This window comes from Henckelia pumila, chromosome 3 (assembly GCF_033568475.1).
Source record: "Henckelia pumila isolate YLH828 chromosome 3, ASM3356847v2, whole genome shotgun sequence".
Lineage (NCBI taxonomy): Eukaryota > Viridiplantae > Streptophyta > Magnoliopsida > Lamiales > Gesneriaceae > Henckelia > Henckelia pumila.
The window spans coordinates 153204930-153216857 of NC_133122.1; the positions used below are offsets into that span (position 1 = coordinate 153204930).

Sequence of the window (11928 nt, forward strand, 5' to 3'; positions counted from 1 at the left end):
ATAACTAGGGAATGTAAACGAATCAAACCTGTTCGTGAGCTTTTCGAGCCGGCTCGATAAATATTTTATTTGTATTCGAGCTTATCGAACTCGAGCCGAATTCGAACATGTTCGAACTTTTTTTTGAGCCAAAATTATTTTGTTCGATAGTTCGCGAGCCTTAATATTTAATTAATATAATATAATTATTTAATAAATATATATATATTTCAAACTTTTCGAACCATAATATCCGAACAATTGTTCACGAATATATTCGAATATTTCGAGCCGAACTTGAACTTCATTTCAATCCGAGATAGAGCCAAAATATTTAAAATTATCGAGCTTCGAATCGATCTCGAACTCAAATATACTTTTATCGAGCTTTAAAATTTTAATATTATTTGACTCGATTCGGTTCGTCTGCACCATGTACGAAACTTTGAAAAAGACGTATGAGTGGACATCTGGACCTATCATAGGTCTGAAAGTTTTTTTGCTTACCATTTTGAGAAATTATTTTTCCTCTTTTGATATTAATCTGTTCTTGTTTGCCATCCTACTCATAAAAAGTATTAAGTGGGTTCTTGATAACAAATTAAAATCCGATTCAATTTTTATCTTGTAAATCGTTTTTTTTTCTCCTTTTTTACAATCATGAAATGCATCAACTTTGTTGTGTATCATTTTATCTCATAACCGAGGTGAAGATATGAGTAGGTGCTACTTTTAATATTTTGTTTGAAATAAATTTATAAAGTGGTTAAAGATTGGAAACATTTTTTTTTTTTAATTTTTAATGATTTACATATTTTTTAGGGTAAGTTTGGGCATGATAGCGTAAAAAACATTTCAATAACTTCAATTTTTAAAGTGTTTTTTTAAAGAAAAACAAAAATAGTTTTTTTTTTTTCAGAAAAACAGAAGTGTTGGCATTTGTATAAATGAAAAAAAAAGTGTTTTTTAGTTTTTAAATAGAAATAAACGGAGAAGACAAAAAATCAAAATTTATTTATAATTTCTGAAAAAGTACTTAATAAACGTTTTTTTAAACCAAATAGGCAAATGCTATATATTTATATTTTAAGGAAAACACATTTGTTTTCCAAAACACATATTTTTTAAAAATGGATTTTATTTAAAAAAGCGTAAACAATTTCGAAGTTTTGATAAATGTTAAAATATTTTTTAAAATTTTTAAATAAATATATATACAGAAACGGAAAAACCGAAAATTCCAATTTCTAAATACACACTTAAATGTTATTTATTTAAAATTACTTTTGCAATCAAATGCTATTTTTTAAGAAAAACTTTTTAAATAATAATAATAATAATAATAATAATAATAATAATAATAATAATAATAATAATAATAATAATAATAATAATAATAATAATAATAATAATAAGTGTTTTTCCTGATTGCGTTCTAATAAAACAAATTATAAAACGATGAAATTACTGAGAACTTTGTCTGTTGATGGAAAGTGTCCCCAAAACAGTCCCTTACGACACGTTTCGAACCTTGTAGTGTTTGGCATGCAGCCCCCTTCACCCTCATTTAGAAATTGAAACAAAGACACTGTTCATTCTCGAACCATATTCATTGAACTTTTTCTTGGTACTGAAATTCAAGAACAATAGTTTTCAGTGAAAAAAATGGAGTCTTTGCTTGTTGGGTCTTTCCAAAAAGCCTCATCTCCACTTTCAATCCCATACTTGGCCGAGTTAACTTCACTCCACTGCTGTAAGTGTTCAGTACGATGCTATTCTCCCTCTTTCCTCATTGGTTTGTTTTCGTGGGCGGCGAGTTAAAGTTCAAAGATTAAGCCTTTTTGTTTTTGTCTGTGATTCTTGATTTTGTAAAATCTTTGACATTTTTCCGAAGATTCGAGTTTGATTTGATGTGTTGACGTGAATACCAGACGTGCGTCCTCTGTTTTTTCTCATGGGAATTCATTATTTTTATAATTGGTGTTATTTAATCAGTTGATGGGGCATCGTGTTTCATGAATCATGCAAATGATGTTTAATTGTGCAATCTGTTTCTGGGATTTTTCTCCTGTTGTCTACATTCATATATATATATATATATACGTCATTAATTGTTTTGTTTCGAAATGTTACATCAAAATCTGTTCTTTCAATGTTTGATATCTGAAATTAACAGGTTCAAATGTTGCAACGCATTCTTTCAAACGCGAAGCTTTTGGAAATGCGGGGCAATCGTATACCATGCCCTTGAGATTAAAGCTTCAGGGGCGAACTTCGATGAATGTAAGATGTTTTGGTGGAAGAATTGTGAAGTCAAATTCAAGAGAGAGTCTGAAGTATAGAGTTAACTCAGCTTCTGAACAGTCTTTTGAGTCTGAACCTTTGAAGAACCCTTGGAGGTCACCACAACATGCCTTAGATGCTTTCTACAGATTTTCGCGGCCTCACACAATTATAGGAACAGTTAGGTTCAAAATCCTTCTTATTTTTATGATCCCATCATCTACACCTGTAAGGTTTGTTAAGTATGAGGAAAACTTACCGGGTGTTTTAATGTGCAGGCATTGAGTATAATCTCAGTTTCTCTCCTAGCAGTTGAAAAGCTCTCTGATTTTTCTCCGCTATTTTTTAGTGGGGTGCTTGAGGTGTGCCAACTTTTCAACAGTTATGATTATAATCTTTCGAACCTGATTGATACTCCATACTCTGATGCATTTCCTCTATTGTTTCAGGCCATTGTTGCTGCTCTGTTGATGAATATATACATTGTTGGTTTAAACCAAATATCGGACATAGACATAGACAAGGTTGGCTTGAGAAAGAATACATATTTATTCGTATGTAAGCATTTAAAAGTTAAGACAAGAAAACTTATTTTTTTTCCTCAAGGGCAACCCAGGATTTTGATTTGGGCATCTTGAATTGAATGAAAAGGTGAGATTATATCAAGGACCAAAAATTTCGCTAATTTATTTCTCTATTCCTGGAAATAGTTAAAATACATCAGATCTTCAGACTGTGTAAACTTGAATCCCATGAGTTAGGGGGATCAAATATATGCATAACTTGTATTGAGCATAAAATGACAGGCTTCTAACCATTATTTCTGTAAATGTTTTTTGTTGTCACGGTGAGTTGGGCTAATAGTACCAGAAGAGAGGTGGAATCATAATAATTGTCCTTTTATTGAGAAGTCTAAAGGGCAATGGCACCTATCAGTACCGGCATATGCATCTTAGTCTAGCTTATAAAGTGAACACTGGCCACATTATCGACACTGACCATGTTGTAGCCTTTCGAATCCCTTCAACTGTCCACCAGTGTGCAAATGATAGGCTATGCATCCAAGGACAGTCCAACCTGAAATACTAGTTATTGAGACAGAAAAGCCTCCCAAACATATAGATCAATTTATAATTTCTTATATAATGTTTGTTGTCTGGTCAGATAAGCAACTCTCAAACACTTATGAGGAGCATTACCACTTTGAAGAAGATTGGAGAGAGCTACTTACATGTTCAATGCTCAAGTCTCGAGAATATTACTTTATTTCTTTCATATTTGTTCCTTAATATACAAAGTATGGATTGCATTAGAATTTCATAAGTCACCACTTTCAAGTTGAGTCTGTTTCTATTTTCCCGCAGATATCTTCTTGGCTTACTATAAAGAGTATCTATTTTGATTTCTGTAATTGTTAAGTTCGATACTCGAATTTTTATATTGTGTTTCTTTACTGCCTATTATCTGTCAAAATACTAACACAGCATGGATGCAACTATGACAATGTATCGTTATTATCAGGTAAATAAACCTTATCTTCCATTGGCGTCTGGGGAGTATTCAGTCACAACTGGTGTGATGATTGTATCATCTTTTGCCATCTTGGTGGGTAAAAGGATATTTCAGTTGCTTGATAATAATTTCGAATATCCATGTCTTGTCAAATAACGAAGAACATAATTTGAAACTTTTTAGCATATATGCTGAAGTAGAGTCCAATTATAAACTGTATATCCTTCGGGAAAATTAAGTGGACTAACTTTATAATATTTTTTTATATAATAACATGGATATCTGAAAGTTATGAGTCGTCCTTTCATAAATTTATTCAACAGTAAGATATTGTTTTCCATTTCCAGAGTTTTTGGCTTGGGTGGATGGTCGGGTCAGGTCCATTGCTTTGGGCTCTTTTTGTCAGCTTTGTACTGGGAACTGCATATTCCATTAATGTGAGCTGATTCTTTGATGCACTTCTGTTTCTTTTATAGCTGGATGATGAATAATTGTCTCAAATGCGAACTTGAAAACAAAATTAAATCATCGGGCTGCATTTTAAAATTTTAAGATATGCTTTGTGTGAGAATCTTTTTGTATCATGACTTCTTGATATGTCGGATTATTTACTGTGAGTTTTGTAAGCTTCCGATTTCTCAATACTTACAAAATTTCTACATGCCGCAGTACTTGATATGTGGCAGTACAGTTTGGACCATAGTATCCCGAAATTTCAGGTCCTTGTAGTGATGGACTGTATATAGAAAAATAAGAATATATTATATTGAGTATCTGCTATCGCGTCCCACATGGATAAAACTTGGCTGTTTGAATGAGTTTATAATGAGTTACAATGGACTCTTATAGCCTATTGTATGACATTTATGTAAAACGATGATGAATATGAAGTAGTTTCTCATCAGCAGTCGCGTGCCTCGGACCGAGTCATGACAGATTGGTATCAGATACGGTCACTAGCAAGAACACGGGGGAATTAGTGCTATTGCAGAATGGTATCAGAGACGGTCACTGGCAGGAACACGTTAGTGCTATGCAGGCAAAGTACTGTGTATGTGCGAGCCACTTCTTGAATCTGGCAAAGTTTTACGTCCTTGTGAGCCACCTCTAGATTCCCAGCCCTGGCGGATCGATGGGCGAGGATGTTGCTTTTGAAGAATGGGTGATTCTAGCCGGCAGCTTGTGTTAGTAATTTTTGTACAACAAGAACCAATACGAAGTAGTAGCTATAAAAGTCCATTGTGATGTTGCGCTTGCACTAGATTCAAAATTTTTTACAAGTTACATCCATATGTATTGTCCAATCTGTGTGTTTTTCCTATCTACAAGGGATAAATACAACAAAAATTTCTTTCATGCCCCTGTATTAGGCCCGCGCAAGCGCGACTTCACAGTGGATCTAACAACTTCTTTTTATTCATATTGCTTTGCGAAATTGATTGCTGAAGGAGTTCAATTAAGCCCACTATAAACATTTTCAAATATAATTTTCTAACCCATATAGGATAGAGGCGTTACATTTGTGATCTATAATTTTATCAAACAATTCTTAGAAAGGTACTACGGAGTCTCTCATGCACATGGCGGCAATAAGTTCCTTGTAGTCAGGCCCAAACCATGGGATGCATAACTAATAGATCAGAGTCACTTGGGGAGTTTCCAAGAAGAGTTAATTCGTCTCCAATATGCTTAAGGGAAATAGAAAATAAGTGACAGAGAGATCTCAATGAGTAATTGTGGTCAATTTTCCTTGAGATGAATCATATGTGTAGTTGATCTCATGGCATATAGGCGGGATAAAGAAGTCCAAGCTTCATGACTCGATGTGGCAGAGGGAACTAGTGGAATAACATAATAACTCAACGAGGCGAGAATGGTGTGGAGAATAAGTTGATCCTGAAGATGCCAAGGAAGGTAGGCTGGATTTTCAGTAGTGCAATCACCTTGATTACTTGTTGGTAAAGGACACGTAGAAGTGCCATCAAGATAGCCGAGGGATCAAGATTAAAAAGCAAGGCAGTAAAATGAGCTTTCCAAGAGAAGTAGTTGACCTTAGAAAGTTTCGGAGGCAGTTGGGATGGTGATGAGACTAGGGGTAGGAGTCATTGGTGTAATTGTAGTAGCAGGAGGATTGGTCGTGGAAGATTCGGAGGCCATGATGAAGAAATAGGATATTCAATCTCGTTGGAGGGGAAGGTCTGAAACCATGTAGGAAAATAAGTATGCATTCCAATGCTTTGCAAGTTACATCAATATATATTAATATATTGTCCAGTCTGTGTTCCTATTTACGATGGTTAGATATAACAAACATTTAAAAATTGATATCAGCAATCTTGAAGATATTTGAGGATTGATTTGTTGCTAAGTCAGGTGGTTGGTGGCATACTTGGGGTAGTGATGTCAGCGCAATGGGGTAGTCTTAGAATACATTATAGATATTGATTTCTGTAATTATATGGAACTTTCACAAGAAATACTACGGTTTTCTCTTGGAGGCATTGGTTTTTCCCTTCTTCAATTTTAGAAAAGTTTTACATGTAAAATAGTTTATTTTTCGTTAATTTTTTATTTTCAATTTTTCCATTGTTGTTCCTAATAGGATGCTGTAACAACTCTTGAAGGAAGAGAATGGTAACTAACGACTGCGTAGTCCTCTGATGAATTGATGCAATGCAATAAATGTTAATTGAAGTTACTCATTTTATGGACCAGTTTCGTACTGAATGCTATGTCTTATAAAATCAAATTATTTTTCTTGTGCTACCATTTATGTGATACTGTATATGCTTGTGCTGTTTCAGCTACCACTCTTGAGATGGAAGAGATTTGCTGTTGTTGCAGCATTGTGCATCTTGGCTGTGCGTGCAGTCATTGTTCAAATAGCATTTTATTTGCATGTCCAGGTGTTATCTCTATCCTTTTAATTGTGAGATATTATTGGGAAACCACGAAAAGTAATGGCCACTTGTTTTTTTGTTTTGTTTTTTTCCCCTATCATTCATATATATGTTTTTTTGCTTGTTTAGTGGAATCAAATGTCTTTAAAGTTTTTCATAATACCGTAGCGAGTCTTAGATATTTACTACCTCGTTGCTACTGATTGGTGTTGCTGCCCATCTATACAAAATTAGTTGACACTTTTCAGATACAAGCTATAAGCTTAGATGAAGTTATGATCTGCCTCGTGTTGATGTCCAATATCTTTTTAATACTAGGTAAATCTAGAATTAATATTGAGTAGATTCCTGTGCAAATTCAGATCTGAACAGGAGAGGAAATATGATGTAACTTTTCGTTTCTCTTAGTGCAGTTTTTATGTAAATCTTTTTCTAGTAATGATCTATGTTGCAAGTCTATGAACTTTATGTTTACGTTCTTTGCTGTTTTCAGATGTTTGTTTTTGGTAGACCAGCTGTCTTTGCAAAGCCTGTAATTTTTGCAACTGCTTTCATGAGCTTCTTCTCAGTTGTCATTGCACTATTCAAGGTAAGTGATATTTATCGTGTGTATGCTCTGAAAAATGTTGGAGACTGTTGTTTTTTTACTTTGGAACTTGATATTTATAGGACATACCTGATATTGTTGGGGACAAGATTTATGGAATTCAATCTTTTACTGTTCGTTTGGGCCAAGAGAAGGTTACTATCAACTATTATGGCATTCCATTCTGAAATGACTCTCGATGTCGTTTGTTATTAGTATATGGTAATGTTTGATTTTCAAAAGCAATTACAACAGGTCTTTTGGGTTTGTATATGTCTTCTTGAAATGGCATATGCTGTTGCCTTGTTTGTGGGAGCAACATCTTCTTGCACTTGGAGCAAGTGGACTACGGTAATCTGATCTTTCTCAACTATTTTCTTGCTTCTTAATATGACGCACATAGGATGGGTAGACAGCACAAATCGTGATTGTGCGATATAAGCACATTTCATATGTAGCATGTGACAGGAAAAATAGACAAAATATCAGAAGGTCGAAGTAATCAAACCTTTCTCAAATAAAAAATGGAAAAAACTGTGGTGTTTGGTTGCATCCACGGGGTTGTGTTTTGGTGCAATAACATTTTTTGGCTAGACCCACAAATTATATTAGTCAAAACTTTAGTTTAGCAGGAACTTTAATATTCCGACTTTGACGTGGAGAGATTGTGAAATTGCCAAACATGAATACGGATAACAAGGATGTCATAAGATTTATCATGGTTTAGCATTAATCCGTTTGATTGCCACCTTCAATATCTTTCTTACCGTTGCACTTGTATTTTAGGTAATTGGTCATACCGTATTGGGTTTATTGCTATGGAACCGTGCAAAATCGACTGATTTGAAGAACAAGGTTGCGATCACATCTTTTTACATGTTCATATGGAAGGTAATCCACTTCGTCCAAGAAAACGTGTCAAGCTTCGTGAATTCATTGATATATTTTTCTGGATGACTTCATGGTTCCCTCGGTTAACTGCTGAGCCGTGTAAGGCTAAACGAATGAAAATCTCTAATGTCTCTCATCCATTCGTGCAGCTCTTTTATGCTGAGTACCTGCTCATTCCTCTCGTTAGGTAAACTATAAAGAGCTCATGGAATGTTGCCTTTGCTGTACTGTCGAGTTGTTTCAATAATTTCGTTCGCATTCAGTGTTTTTAAATCTATTTTCTTTGCCTACATTTCTCCCACAGAGTGAGTTTTTGTTCATGATATTTTGTGAAGTAGCAGGGAGCATGTATAGATTCTTTTTCATGGGCCCATTGCTGTCATATTACCTTGCCTATGCTAGCTAGTTTCTAGAATGATTCATTCTTGCATGAGAGGTTTTGGAGGTCCCGGAACTTGATCGGTTCCGGCAACTATCCACGCTAAGAAGTTCTTTACGATTAAGCTGACGCCTTATAAAATAGTTCCGATTTCCGATTATTGGAAAATATCGCGGCCATCCGGAAATGACATTATTTGTTAAAAAAAAAGAAGGAAATTTGTCGATGATGATATTTGTCAATAGGAACTCAAGTTGGCGAATATATGCGGTGACTTGCTTTCTTAGGCCTGGAAAAATGACATATATAGAGAGACCAAAAAAAAAAAACGACTTTTGATTAATCATAGCAATTGGTGTTGAAAAGAGGGAATAAAAACACAGCATTTTCAAATAACTGGGTGGGCAGGCTTGAAAAAATTAAGTCTTGTTTGTTCAACGACGACTCTTATTTTTCCAAGCGTTATCCTATCCCATCAAGAGTTTGTTGGCCTTAATTATCTGAAAAAATAATAGTGGTGATAAAAAGTTTACAAACTAAAATAGAGATTCCGCTATCCTTAAACATATTGATAAATTCACATAAACTAATATGAGATGGTATCATGGACTAATTTTGTGGAATGAAATTTTTTTTCGATTCCATTTACGAAAAATGTTATTTTTTTTGTTAAAAGTATTATTTTTTGTCGTAAATATGAATCGGATTGATCCATCTCAATAATAGGCCTGATATAATTTTGGGAATCTTGTTCAGTTATCCTTCTGATATTTTATTTTGAATTGGTATTTCGTTTTGTTTTTTTTTGGACTAAAATTTCACAATAGTTGGTTTTTGGATGCGTATTGGTAAACATTTGAGCTCAACATAGAAACATGGAAATCATGTTAGTGAGATAAATTGTATTAGACAAAATCATATAGAATTGTCTCAATCAAGTGGTAAGAGTAAGAGTAATCAACTCTTGGTATTTCAATTTTTTTGTGTGTGTGTGTGTTCACATAATGAATCAATCATACAAGTGCATCTAGGACATTTAAATAATTTACAAAAATCTATATATGTAAACTATAATTTTTGTTTATTTTCATAATATAGCTTATTCTTCGGAGAGGAACAACCGACCATAACTGTCATATTTGTTGCCTTTTTATTTCACTGTTAATAATACAGGATCATCATGTACTAACAAGAACGAGGTCACAATATAATTTTTAGTTTTCCAAAAATACCTTCTATATTATCAAAATAAACATGACTTTATTATATTATTTTTTTACAAATATATTTACATTATATCTGTAATCATATCAACTTAAAAAAAATTGATAGATTTCATTTTATTTTTTAAAATATATATATATATTTTTATTTTTGACAGTTTACACGCTTACGTATGTCATGATTCGATAGTAGTAATATAATATTTAAAAAATGGAACAATCTACACTTCTTAATTATAATTCATCCAAAAATATTAGAGGTATGCACAAAATTCAATACGGTCATCAATAATTTTATAGTTCATCAGACATTAAAATATCAAATTTGAAAAGATGTTTCAAAATCAAGAATCAACCGTAACAAATGGCTGAAAGAGACAAAAATGAAAAATTCAATGGCCATCATCATGAAAGTGAGACAATTTGGGGCAAGATAATCAATAAAAGTATTTATTAATTCATTGAAAGAAATTACAATTTTATTTATTATTGGCAATAATTCACCCAAAGTCTTATTCATCGTCACCACAAAGCCACCCTCGGCACGTACTTCAAGTCTCTATCGTGTGGTGGGCAATGTCCTTCTTTAATATAGTTGAAAATTATAAAATAATTTATTCAAAAAAAACTATAAAATTATAATTGAAAAAAGGAAAGAAAAAAAATAACTTGTGGGTCGCGCTTGAGAGGGACTCAGGTTTTGACAATGAGCCTCTATTTTATCAATTTTTTTTAAAGGAAAAAAAAAATAATGGAGAAGACGTAGTCTTCTATTTATTATTATTTTTTTAAACAAGTGTCGAATTACTCGAATATACGTAATCAATATATCAGTGTAATATCATGATAATTATATTAACAAAGTCGGTATTCAATGAATAGATATTCTACGAGACACTCTCATGAATTTATAGTTGTGAGACGGGTCGACCAAATTTATTTTTAGAATGGAAAGTATTATTTTTGGCATAAAAACAGTATTTTTTTTTTCATTATCATATGATATTCGTCTTACAAAATTGATTTGTGTGACGGCTTCCTAAGAATTTTCGAGTTATTGAATATATGTATATTAGTTATTATAACTTTTAAGTATATAGGAAAACAAATTTGAAAGTGGCTATAGGAAAGAATATTAGTCCAAAAATAATTTCAGAATACATGGTTTGTAGTTTGCTCCAATTTTTGCCTGCAGATTTGAAATATATATATATATAATTGTCCCGATTATGTATTCAATGTTCAAAAAATGTCTTTATTATCATAGATTATACACCAACTAAAAATATTCGTATTGTGGTTGGGACAATGAAGATAATACAAAAAGGAAGAGACGAAATTAGAATATTCACACCTTTTCTTCTTCTTAAATCTAATCAAATTTATTTTCAAAAAAAAATCTAATTAAATTTTAGAATGTGTTCTTAAGTTTATGTGTATACATAAATTAAATACTTGAAAAAAACAATATGCTGATTTAATCAATGAATGCCATTATTTATTAAAGTTAATGCATCTATTGGTCTACAGAAGGGCAATTACGACCTCTATCAATTTTTATAATTATCATATTACCTCTATCTATATTAAAATTGCGAAATTATCATTATTCTACAAACTAATTATAGAAATTGATTAAACAAAACAAATTAGAAACAAAACTGTGATAATACAAGGACTCGACGCGACCAATTGCTTACACCGGATTGCTAGTCAAAATCAAAATCTATATGTTTGGTTCTCTTTTGGTGTGACATTTTGAAAAAGATTTTATTTTATTTTTTTGGCTTGGCATGCATGTGTAAAAATATAGAATAACTCTATCCTTTCCATCAATATGAATTTGTTTCTTTAACGGTCGGTGACCTTTAATCATCATCATATGTGAATATAATTTAAATAATTTTTTAAATTACATTACAAAAATTTAAATATTGGCTTTCATATATTTGGAAAATTTACTAAATAAATTCGATTTTTATTGAAATTCTTTTACAAATTTTTTTAATGGAAACTTCAAATCAATTTGATTTATGCAAAAATCCATGAAACATTTACATAATAATGCAATAACAATTAACAAGGACCTTCTCCAACGATTAAAGTACAAGAAAACTATGTCCTTTTTGTCTTGTGTTTCTACTTTATGTTTGTCTTGTTTCTGCTCGTGGTTAT

The 11928-nt window shown here is 32.4% G+C and overlaps 1 protein-coding gene across 1 annotated transcript; it reads left to right on the plus strand.

Annotated features, from left to right (window-relative positions):
- Positions 1-1483: 1483 nt before the first annotated feature.
- Positions 1484-8533, plus strand: LOC140887484 (homogentisate phytyltransferase 1, chloroplastic). Its single transcript, XM_073294739.1, has 12 exons — positions 1484-1732; positions 2156-2442; positions 2541-2624; positions 2712-2786; positions 3784-3867; positions 4122-4211; positions 6579-6680; positions 7168-7263; positions 7344-7415; positions 7516-7611; positions 8047-8151; positions 8301-8533. Exons 1-12 carry the CDS (start codon positions 1645-1647, stop codon positions 8340-8342), a joined length of 1221 nt encoding a protein of 406 aa, XP_073150840.1. The 5' UTR covers positions 1484-1644; the 3' UTR covers positions 8343-8533.
- The last annotated feature ends 3395 nt before the right edge of the window (positions 8534-11928 follow it).